General features: G+C 39.6%; 1 protein-coding gene across 7 annotated transcripts in view; it reads right to left on the minus strand.

Annotated features, from left to right (window-relative positions):
• EPS15 (epidermal growth factor receptor pathway substrate 15) overlaps positions 1-12,756 on the minus strand; it is a 52,749-nt gene that overhangs the window by 33,890 nt on the left and 6,103 nt on the right. For all 7 annotated transcript variants that reach the window (XM_083447914.1, XM_083447910.1, XM_083447912.1 and 4 more), the window contains exons 2-4: positions 4,533-4,574; positions 2,259-2,348; positions 1,465-1,512 (exon numbers count right to left, since the gene is read on the minus strand). In XM_083447914.1, coding sequence (XP_083304040.1) covers positions 1,465-1,512; positions 2,259-2,348; positions 4,533-4,574 — 180 coding nt within the window. The remainder of the gene's footprint in view (positions 1-1,464; positions 1,513-2,258; positions 2,349-4,532; positions 4,575-12,756) is intronic.

A 12,756-nucleotide genomic window follows, 5' to 3' on the forward strand; every position in this document is an offset into this window, starting at 1 on the left:
AGCATTAGAAGAAGGGAGAGCACACACGGCAGTGATGTAATTTAAAAGACATTACATTTGTTTACACATTCTTCTGCATTCTAATCTTATTATAAATCCTTCACATTTCCAAAAGGTTAAGCTGGGAGAGTAAGCGTTGCTTCTTAAAAACTTTCCTCTAATGCACAACACATCACTCACTGGCCTAGCTTTTCTCTTTTGTGTTAAAAATCCAGCTTGATCCACAATGTTATGCTGTTTACTCTGCAATCTCAGTATTCTGTGCTGTATAAGGCAGTAATCAAGGGCTAGATCCATGGCTTGTGTGGGGAAGCTTGAGCTGTTCATCCACTTCCTAAAAGAAGCTCACTATGTTACCCAACCAGCTGCTCCCAAGTTGCAGGGAAAATTCAGAAGCAGAGTGCAACATGGTGCAAAAGGCTGCAAGTGGGGAAAGGCACCCACTGGACATACAGAACATCAAAATATTTTGGATGCACTTAAGCAACACTTTAGGGATGCAGGTGGCACTGTGGGTTAAACCACAGAGCCTAGGACTTGCCAATCAGAAGGTCGGCAGTTCGAATCCCCGTGACGGGGTGAGCTCCCGTTGCTCAGTCCCTGCTCCTGCCAACCTAGCAGTTTGAAAGCACGTCAAAGTGCAAGAAGATAAATAGGTACTGCTCCAGCAGGAAGGTAAACGGCGTTTCCATGCACTGCTCTGGTTCGCCAGAAGCGGCTTAGTCATGCTGGCCACATGACCCGGAAGCTGTACGCCAGCTCCCTCGGCCAATAAAGTGAGATGAGTGCCACAACCCCAGAGTCGGTCACGACTGGACCTAATGGTCAGGGGTCCCTTTACCTTTAAGCAACACTTTGGTATTAGCATTACAAATTAACATAATGGGCAAAGCAGATTTAACTGTGATTAAACAATGGGTAACATTTAACGTTAAGGAGCAGGCCTCAGAATTGCACATTCTAATCCCCCAGCCCCTCTCCTTACACAAATTATTTTCACCCTTCACTGTTGGCCTCTACCATGGTTAAATGCTTCAGAACGAACCCTTGTGATAAGGGAACTCTGGCTTATATTTACCTTACTCAAGGCTTAAGGCTGTTGGGAATTGGGAAGAAATAGCACACAGTCCTCTAACACACGCTTGATCTTCTAAGCATCGTTAAAAGATTGAGAAGATCACACCTATATATCATCCTTAATTGAGTTCCACTGTTTTCCTTCAGCTAGAAGTGTAGTAACTGAGTTACTGCACCGAGTAACTGATTCCTGCTCAAGAAAATATTTTTCATCCACCATAATTTGTAAGCCCATTTCAATAATGATCTGGTTGTGTCTCCATGTGTTATGAAGATACAGATGTCTCTAACATAATCTAACCTGCTATAAACTGTTATAAAAATGCTTTTTTACTCTCGTTATCCTTTCACCATATTCATTTGAAGAAAAATATATCATACTTTTACCTGTTTGTTTAATATTCCTTTGCCATCTGTATCAGCAAGGTCCCAAACCTAAACAGTTAGATGAAAGAAGCATTTGAAGTACTCCCAGAAATATCTTTTCCCCACTTGAATGAGCAACAGTTTTAAATAATAACCCCAAAAGTTTAACCACATTATCTTAACAGTGCATTGATGAAAAGTGTGACACCTCGGGCAATAGTATGAATTTCAGTTTAATGTTGAGGCTTTAGTTTTGGCAAAAGGGGAAACAGAGCTCTAACAAAGTTAATAGCTCAACAAACTGAAGGGCGTATAAAAACGTCAAAACAAAACATCCATACACAAAATATGTGCAATCACTTTTCACCCAGGCATTTCAGTGCTCTAAGTTATTCTTCTCTAATTTGCAGGCACTTTCATACATTATAGGCAAGTACGTTTTTCTATCTCTAACCAGTGTATATTCAAGCATTCTGAAGTGTTCTATGTTGAAAAATATTCCAAGCTGCGACTGGGTCAGTCCTTAGAGAAAGTAAATGCAGAGGCCACCATGCACCAGAGAGATAAGCAAGACAAAGCCTATTTAAATTGGCTTCGGTGTACCTAACTATGGGCTGGATTGTGACTACTGAGCGGTCCCCAAAACACCCAATTTTTGTTTCATTCAGGCCTACAATTGTACGCACCAAGAAGCCTTCTCCTGGAGAGATAGAAAGGCTTAAGGATTGGGAGCAATATTTTCTTTATTGTCAAAACCAAGACAGGATGGTATCTCTCCCCCCCCCCCACCCCCATATTTGATTCACAGTTAATACCTTCCCAAGTATCAAGTCTGTCAGTCCTGATTTTTTAAGGAAGACAGCTGCATCGGAAGCCAACACCCGGCCAGAGTTACTAGGATCAACCTGCAAAAAGAAGGCATATTGAAGATTTGTTATGTAGCAATTTGCACACTAAATATATTTCAAAAAGTTTTGTTGCTGACTTACTTGGACGACTTGCTGAACTACTATTAAGGCGCGGTGGGTTAAACCGCTCCGGCGGGAAGGTAAACGGCGTTTCCGTGCGCTGCTCTGGTTCACCAGAAGCGGCTTAGTCATGCTGTCCACATGACCCGGAAGCTGGCCAATAAAGCGAGATGAGCGCCGCAACCCCAGAGTCAGTCACGACTGGACCTAATGGTCAGGGGTCCCTTTACCTTTACCTTACATTTATTACCGCTGCAAAATTATTCATTTATATGCAACTACAAAATGATACAGTGGCCAAATACTGTAGCCAGATGATCTTTTTAAAACTAATGAGTACTTAGAAGCTACAAATACACCAGGCACTGTATACTGGGAAACAAACTAAAGTATTGTGAGGGCCTTTCCCCAACTCCACCTTTACCCTAGAAGAGCAAGGGACAACGATGGAAGGTACAGAACTGGCAGTGTTTTCCTGGAAGTACTTGCAAGGCTTCTCACTAATTTCAATTGTTAAGGTCAAAAAGACTGACAACGTCAGGCAGCTAGCAGGTGATAGCACAGAACTACATTTTCCTTGCCAGGAGGAAGAGCGGATACACTGTGACTAGAGAAGCTATTCAATGTTTATCTTGGTTTGTTTCAACTCTATAATACTAGAGCGTTGCTTTGCTTCATTCCAGTCTGTGACTTGTACATTTTTCTACACTGTGGTAGCCACTATGGTGCCCTCCATATGTTGTGGACTACAACTCCCAGAATCCCTGACCATTGGCCATGCTGGCTGGAACCAATGGGAGTTGTAGTGCAACAACATTCACACTGGGTAACTCAAAACAACCATGGTCCATTTAATCCCCTTTCCTGCCTTCTGCAAGATCCCTACAGCTGCCGGCCAGAAGCTCCTCTTCTCTTTGTTTATAATTTCGTTCAGCGTGTTTAGTGTGTGTTTTGTTCATTCAAATGTTGCATTTTTTAATAGAAGCATTCAGTCATCCAGACTGTGCTAGAGAGAAGCCATGCAATTCTGACAATATTATTCTATTATGAACTTACTTCTACTTTGATTTGAAATAAAAGTTCCTATTAACTACTACTAATTGTCTCTATATTCTGCATCAATGTAATGAATATTTGCTAACTAATAGGTACTAAAGTTAGACGTTAAATATCTCTGCATCTAAAAAAAGGCTGGGAATCCATAATCCATAAACAGTCCTCAATTAGCTCTGTAACACTGCAAAAGGGAACTTCCATTCTACCAAAGCTCGATGGTACAGACCCAATGGCTAGGACTGCCAAAACAAACAGTAATTTAGATGCAATGCTAGTCTTGTGGCAATGCAGGCCATTGAAACTTTTGGGTAATCAGAACAGAGATATTTGCCCTCTTGTGGGCATCACAGTACCCAAGGCAGGTCTTTTTTTTTTTTTTGTTATCATTAATTCATTTCATCTAAACATAAAGAAATGCAGGACTGATGAGAGGTATATATTCATCATGCAGAAGGGAATATATATTTGCAGCTGTCTTGTTATGTATATATTAAGGGTTTTAATCTATTTATTTTGTGTTTTCAGTTTCCAACCAGGCCTTTCTTTTCTGGTACTTACAAATATTGGAACTACGTTAAACTTTGAGAGCTGTCCAGACTGATAGGCTTAAAGCACAGTCAGTTAAGCTGAACTATGCATTCAAAGACATGGCCTAAGAAGCTACTGGACAGAATTTTTACTGAAGATATGCTTGGTTGCTTCAACAAGGAGACATAATGAGCCACAGTATATTCCTCTTGTAATGGTATAAATCCATTACTGTCTGGTATGAGAGGTTGGTGGGGCCTAGAGCAATTAGCTTTTGCAATAATTGCTGATTTGTACTGGTACAAGTGATTGTTTGTATAAATTTGAATGTCATAAACAGTCCATTGTACTGCAAAGCTACTGAAATATCCTAAGAATTAACTTTACACCCAAAATATTTATTTCATTCTATTGCCTAAAGGCAAGAAGAAATTATCTGTTTTATTCTCCTCTTAAATAGGTCCATCCATAACTACCCAAGGAGGAGATATTTTAAAAGCAAGTACTGTATAAGCCCAGGAAGCCAGCCACACTTACCTGTCGATAGAACTTCTCGTACACAGGATTTGCACTTGACAGCTTTGTCGGAGGGAAGAGAGAGAAAAAGTTTTTAAAATACTGCTCGATTTTAAAGATTGTAATTAAACAGGGAAGACATTAGCTTTTTCTGTCAATATCAAAGATTAGACTTCAAGAATGGCATTAGGTAAGCGTTCAGAAACAGAGATTATCCATTATTGCATAGAAGAGCAATATACAATACATTACAAAGTCTTATGTGGCTAGTGATTCGCATTCGTAGGAAACCACTAAATCTACAAAAAAAATCCTACAGCAGGCTCACCAATGTACTGAGGCACAAACTTTTACAGGCATGAAACCTACTTTTTCAGATGCATCTTCTTGTCCATGAAACTTCATGTCACATTTTGATGACTCGTAAGACTATTTTTGCTTAAACAGACTCTGGAATTTGCTGCAGTTACATTTAAGGTTTGGCTGTGTGTTCTGAAGCATGTGGTTATCATGGCGTCTTTGAATGCAAACCTTAGATTTGATTATTCATTGGTCTGGCATGGAATTCAAGCAAAATAGGCGTGTCATTCATAGAGACACACAAGCTTGCTGTTTGACCTAGTTTGTACGTGTTTTTTCAACTCTTACATAGCAGAATTTGTGGAATGGGAGCATCAGTCCTGGCTTCAGCCAGTGGGATTTTGTGATTCACAATTATTGTTACACATGTGGAATGCTGCTAGTTCCAAAGCCTGCAAGTGTTCGGTTTAAAGAATGTTTCAGAGCGGAAAAACAAATGGCACATAACTTCAGGTCATATCAACAGCTAGCCAGTTTCACAGCACTGTATACACACTGCATTTGCAATTCCCCCCTCCATAATTGTTAACAATTTGTCACCAAATTAATACAAGCTTAATACAAATTTAAAAGCTGACTCCCCCCTACGTCCCCTCTATTTTCCTCCCTTATTTTACACATTGCATTTGAGACAAGATCAGTTAATGTGCTTTAAAATAAGCTGAATACTCTTAACACAATGTTACCTATCAATGAAGCAAACGAATGAAGGAGATCAGCAATCTTCAACCTCAGGTCCTTAGATATTGTTGGACTAGAGCTTCCAATAACCCTGATCACTGGCTAAACTGGCTGTGGAATATTTGAGTTTGCAAATGCAACAGCACCACAGGACCTAAGGTTGAAGGATCAAGTATTGCAGCTTCCAAACTTCAGAGTAGTTTTGGTCAAAGATATTCAGACAGAAATTACAGTAAATGATTCTGTATTGCCATGGTATTCCTTATATGAAAAACAATCCTATATGCATTTACTCAAAAGCAAGTCTCATGGTGTTCAGTGGGGCTTAATCCTAAAGGGTACTTTAGGATTACAGCTTTAAAATGACTATTTAAAAAGACAGCAGTGCCTTAAATTGTAAAATTTTATATAATCTAAACTGATTGGGTTGAACTAGTCCTAGATCTGACATAGCTCCAAACATGTTTAAACTGGGAGGTAAGGTCCATTCTGTGGCATAATTCTATCATTTTCTAAGTGAAATGCATTCTCACTTGCATGCAAATCTGGATTACCTGAAACACATTCAAAATTCAGTATTTTTGGCACATATTCTCCACCCCCCAGGTCTACAGCAGATTAGAATCGCTGTACAAGTTGCTGCTACTCTTTTTGCTGGTGCCATTTTATCTTGATATTTTATTACATTTTGGGTGGGTAAAGATCCAAAAGGTGGGATAAAAACGGAAATGGTTTTCAGCTGCTTTTATACAGCGCTGTTTTTAATATGGTAATTTATTTGGTTTTTTATATTTATAACTTTTGTGAGTTTTAGCTGTATCTGTTTTTAATTCATGTTGTGATCTGCCTTGGTTGCTGCACTGGGAGAAAGGAAAGACATAAATGAAATGAAATGAAATGAAAAATTAAATAAATAAATAAATAGGAACACCACAGTTACTAATATTCTTAACTGTACTCGAGAGCTTAGAGGGAAATTGCATTTTCAGAAAACAGTGACTCTACTCAGCACATTGACAGAAATTCCCCAGAAGAAACTGGTTCTACAGCAGAACAAGCTTATACAGCAACTTCGACCAGCTGGCAGCAACATACGCATCTCCAACTCCTCGAAAGATTCCAGCAACAGTGTCTCCAAAAAATTTTACATATCACTTGGGAAGACAGGCGAACTAATGCCAGTACGTATACCGGAAGAAGCAATGATCACCAGTGTCAAAGCAATGATTCCTTAACATCAACTTTGTTGGACTGGTCATGTTGTTTGGATGCCTAATTATCATCTTCCAAAGCAACTACTCTATTCTGAACTTGGAACATAAGGTTGAATTTGTGCAGTAATTAGGCAGTACATTCTATAATAATCTGACGCTGCTCTTCCAAAATACACTCAAATTTGTTAAGTGTTGTTCAGGATTAATACATTAACAGATATCCACAAATACCAGGAAGGAAAAATAGTTTTGCTTAAACCACTGTGGAAGTTGAGCCATTAAGTCAATGTTCAGTACCCCGTCTTTTCCCCAACAGAGCAATTAGTAATCTCACATCTTCGTTCAACTATAGCAATGTCATCATTTTGTTAGCAAAACATTACTAAGCCAAACCTATTGTTACTCTTGAATAGGAAACATATGCTGGTTCACATCCTGTGCCTTCACCACTCTAAAATTCCAAAGCAGTCTCTCCATCCAGTCTCTCCTATGCAGTTTAACATCTGAACAACAGATGCAAATTACATTTTCTGTATAATGGCGAAAGCTTGGAAGGTCTTCTGCTTTCACTGGCAAGAGACCCATTTTAATATAAAAGTCAAACTGGGCAACAAGACAATCAGATTTCTCTTACAGTGAATAGAATTGTTCGTACAGCAATATAAGATTTTTCTGGAAATCACAGGTAAAGAAATATTATATACCTAAAATAAAATTCTTGGAATTAAGACTGGTAAGTTTCTTTATTTCTTACACAAGGATGAGTTAAACTGCAAGCGCCCTCCAAACACCAAGTATGTGGTGTAACAAAGCTGTCTCTTAATATATGTTTTCCCCTTAGACCTCAGCTGTTCCAAAAATTCTTGTACAGTTTACACTGTCACTATTTAAACTGCAAGGCCAAGCACAAGCCCTTTGCTGCTATACCATCTTTCTGAATACTGTAATTCAGGATCTCCTCAACCCATTTGCAATGCATTCAGAGGATCTAACTATAAACTTGTGTCTATCAAGACATCCTACACCACAATGCCCCTCCCCTCCCACCTAGGCCCTGTTTTTCCACCCAGGTAAGCACCCAAATAGAAAGATATCACCCCTCCACCATCTTATTTCAATATCCTTACATTCTCCTTACTACAAACACAAGAACAGCACCAAATCCACCCACACCCCAGCCCCACAAGCACTTGGCAACTGCTGACTTGCCTTCAACGAAAGTTCTTCCAGCCATCTGGTAGCATCAGAATTTGTAGCACATATGCTACAAAAGACATCTTGTTGATCTTTGAAACACAGAATAGCTCAGACTTCCTTTTTCCAATTAAGCTTTCAAACATATTGAGGAAGGAATTCCACTAACCAGAGTGAACACACTGCTGAAACTGGATATTCAACATTAATTTTCCCTTCAAATGCCAACTCACTCATCCTCTAACTCCTCTTTTAGTTCTTCCATAAATTCATCTTTGGAAAGTGTTGGTACGAAATTGTACTTACAAAAGTAGTAGGACAGCAATACACTTATCTACCCTGTCACTGACTTTAGCAAAGAATGGCTACTTGGACATTTCCCTCTACATCAGGAGTGGGAGAACTACATTACATCAGATGCTGCAGTCAAGCAATGGACAGGGCAAAACACCCAGGACCTAGATGAACTTTTCATGATATATACATACAGTGCTAAAAATGAATCTATTTGTTTTACAGGTTTATGTCAGGACTATGTAAATTTCAAGACCTACTACTTGGCTTAGAATATTCAGGGCTGGCAGCTGCTGAATAGTTCAAGTATGTAACCCAAGAGAAAGGGTTGTATCCAGCAAAGTTGCTGTATTCACACAATGACTTTTGCTTATGCAACAGAACTTCCCCTCCTTCTCCTGCCCCCGTGTACCTTCAAGATTTCCCTCCCAAAACAGATTTGGGGAACACACAGGAAGAGGGAATGTTTTTCTAAAAAGCACAAGTCCTTGCATAACCAGAACAAATTTATGGACTCAACCCAAAGTTCTGCATATTGCCTTATCCACAATTCATCTCTCACTTAGAAGATCACTATAGTGTATAAAATGTATTCGGGTAAGTGGATATTATAACTGGATTTCACTTGCATAATGAATTCTAGCAGTACAAGATTCAATATAGGCATTTGTGATTATTGCTAGGGTAACGCATGGTACCCATTCTAAATAGTGCTAGAAATTAGCCAAGCGCATTTTGCAACTGGCGCAGACCCAATTGTAACCATGTGGTGATCTCTGTATTCCAGCTGTAACCAGCTAGTCCCTCCAACTTTCTTAAGCAAGTAAGCGGTTTATTTAAGAGTTTATTTACTGCATTTATATCCCACCTTTCTCTCCAGGGAGTACATGGTTCACTCCCCTGCTCAGTTAATCCCTACAACAACCCTGTGAGATATGTTAAGAACCTGTGATTGGCCCAAGGTCACCCAGTGAGATTCATTACTAAGTGGGGATTTGAACCCTGGCCTCCCAGGTCCTAGTCTACTTCCTAGAGTACTTCTGCTATGGGGCAGCTATACTAAATTAAGTAAGTAAATAAATATGGGGAAAGCAAAAGAAGGATGTGAAATAGTTTCCTTGAATGAAGCTTGAATTTATTTGATTCTGGATTGTTTTATTTGATGTTTTAATGTAAGCAACTTTGAATTTTGTTCCTTTAAAATATAAAGCAAATGAAAACAACAACAACAACAACAACAAAACTGCATTGCGGGGAATGGTGCCTAGACATCCCATTGTGGTGACTGTAACCTACAAGGTGCCAGTTGGCGACTGGCTAATAAATAATAATAATAATTTTTTATTATTATTTATATCCCGCCCTCCCCAGCCGAAGCCGGGCTCAGAGTGGCTAACAACAATAAAAGCAACACAGCAGTCTAAAATCAATTCATTTTAAAATCAATTCAAAATCAAATTAATGGCAGCCATTGGGCTAGAGTTCTGTGAAGATTGCCAAAGGAGGGAGTCAGGCTGTGCCCTGGCCAAAGGCCTGGTGGAACAGCTCTGTCTTGCAGGCCCTGCAGAAAGATGTCAAGTCCCACAGGGCCCTAGTCTCTTGTGACAGACCGTTCCACCAGATCGGGGCCACAGCCAAAAAAGGCCTGGCTCTGGTTGAGGCCAGCCTAACCTCCCTGTGGCCCGGGACCTCCAAGAAGTTTTTGTTTGAAGACCGTAAGGTCCTCCGTGGGACAAAGCAGGAGAGGCGGTCCCATAGGTACGAGGGTCCTAGGCCGTATAGGGCTTTAAAGATTAAAACCAGCACCTTAAACCTGATCCTGTACTCCACCGGGAGCCAGTGCAGCTGGTATAGCACTGGGTGAATGTGATCCCACAGCGAGAACCCACTGGAGTTTCTGAGTCAGTCTCAAGGGCAGCCCCACGTAGAGTGAGTTACAATAATCAAGTCTGAAGGTGACCGTTGCTTGGATCACAGTGGCTAGGTCAGGGTGAGAGAGGTAAGGTACATATATGTGTGTTTCTAACACTGATTCTAAACTAAGGAGAAGCAAAACCAGGGAAATATTAGTGCATGATCAACAGTGTTTAATGGCTATCTTACTGATAGTATTCTAGTCTTTAACTCCCTTTCAAAGGAGTCCATTTAATAGCAATCCTAATTTTATTGGGGCCTTTCAGGACCTCCCTTCATTTCCAAGTTTACCATGACCTTCAGTGCCCACATTTGACACCATTTTCAAGTGTTGAAGACTATGGCAAAGCTACGGTTTCAGCGGCACAAAGTCAAAGAGCAAGTAAGAGAGTTTTCTGACACAGTATACAAGTTTTCACCCACTTGCTTGAAGAGCTAATACTTATGGCACAGCAAAACAAAAACAACAAATATTAATTCAGGTTCTTAAACAACAGCTAAAAATACAACGTATTCACCTGCTATTTCATTTCAAGAGAGCCCTACTTGTCCCAACAACTCTTCTCTTCCATACACTTCTATTGCTTTCACTAAGGCAACATTTGCAGGTATTTCCTTTATGGATGTTTGCCCAGGGTTCTCTTTCTATGTGACAAGAATCCCAAAAACATAAAGTGTTTTTAAGCAGACACTTTCATGGCAAATGAAAGATATAAAGACTGGCAAAAAAAATAAGTTAATGATTCAGGGATTTAAGATGGTCTATAAATCACTAAGCAGGACCAAACCTTATTAGCTTTCTAGTTACTTGTATAAAATGAGGTTTTGGTTTTAATTCTACTCCAACCAGATCAGCATCTCTGCCAATTGTAGATTATTTTTTTATATAAATAAAAAGTGTGCCAGAAGAAATGTGAACTTCAGTTCCTTACTGAAGATAATCTACTGGTTCAAACTTGCTGTTTTCTTCGCTTTAAAAGAAAAGCACTACTATACTTGGAACTCAACCTTACAAGAAACCAAGAATTTTAATGGTGATTCACTCCAAAAAGGAAGTGAAGGAGAGTGAACAAGGAAGGATTTCAGCTTAGCACCATAAAAAACCCTTGATCTAGCAAAACAGAGTATCTCTCTCCACTACACAGTGTACCAACTGAACTTTGTTTTTAAATGTGAAAATCTAGTTCTCTCAGTCCTGATTTTGTTAACATGTTTCTAAACTTTGTGAGAAAGTGTTTAGGGATCTTGGATTGCAAAACTTTTCCATATGCTGCTGCTCCCTATTTACTTCATACAGAAATCATGTATAGAAGAGTGTCCATGTGCCCTGCACTTAAATGTATGCACTAAGAGAATCTGAATTCCACAGCCTTTTATCAGCTATGCAGATATCAGCATGCATCTATTTACTTGTTTTGCAATTTATTGTACAGTACTAGCTAGAGCAACCCTATGTCAACTCAGAAGAAGTTAAGCCACGTTGGGTCCAATGAAGTTTGCTCTCACTCAAGTATGCAGGTACAGGATTGATGCCTGATTGTGTTGTCATGAAGGACAGAGGGCACTGACATCCCACTTCTTACTTCCAAAAATGGCTTCTTAGCCTTTCCGCTTACCCTTTGTTTTCACAAGCATTGCTTCAATCCAACACCACAACCTTAAGAACTCAGTTTTACAATATGTCCAATATGCTAAAAGCAGTACATTTTGTATGATCTCTGCATACAAACAGCCACCACCAATTGATCAGGCACAATATACAGTATTCCCACAGCTGAACAAAAATGGAGGGGGAAAGGTGCATATAAGGTAGTCAGTGCGCGATATATAAAATGGAAATTAAATGATATGCTGCTAAGCAACGTTTTAGAAAGACTGTCATTTTTCAGAGTTTCTTGCATACTTCATAACAGTATATTTGCAACATAACTTCTGTTTTCAATTATAGTGCAAGCATGCCAGCCACTCTACATGCAAAATTAAAACTACATCCTGTTATTTTATTGCAGAGAAGTATTTAACTTTCATTGAGATTTATGTCAAGATCAGCTGACTATACCAGATGTCATAGTGTTCAAACTGTAGGAGACATCCAACTTGCTAGCTAAATTAGGATGCGGTCCAACTTACCCCCAAACCTAAGCTGTTTATATATTATAAAGGGCCATTTTGCTTTAACTAATACTCATTCAGTTTAGCTCATTTTAGTAGCAAGCAGATGTGACCTGCACACACAGAGACACGGTTAAAATGACAAGAGCCAATATACAGTGGTGCCTCGCAAGACGAAAAGAATCCGTTCCGTGAGTCTTTTCGTCTTGCGGTTTTTTCGTCTTGCGAAGCAAGCCCATTAGCGGAGTAGTGCTATTAGCGCTATTGGCAGTTTAAGGGCTAAAAACGGCTTTTTAAGGCTTAAGGGATTAGCGTTTTTGCTGCTAAAATGCTTTTAGCAGCTTAGCGCTTCAGAAAAAGGGGTTTTGGAGCGGAAAACCCCCCACAAATTTTCGTCAATTTTCGTCTTGCAAAGCAAGCCCATAGGAAAATTCGTCTTGCGAAGCGCCTCTGCAAACGGAAAACCCTTTCGTCTT

Source organism: Podarcis tiliguerta (genome assembly GCF_965153285.1).
Source record: "Podarcis tiliguerta genome assembly, chromosome: 6".
NCBI lineage: Eukaryota > Metazoa > Chordata > Lepidosauria > Squamata > Lacertidae > Podarcis > Podarcis tiliguerta.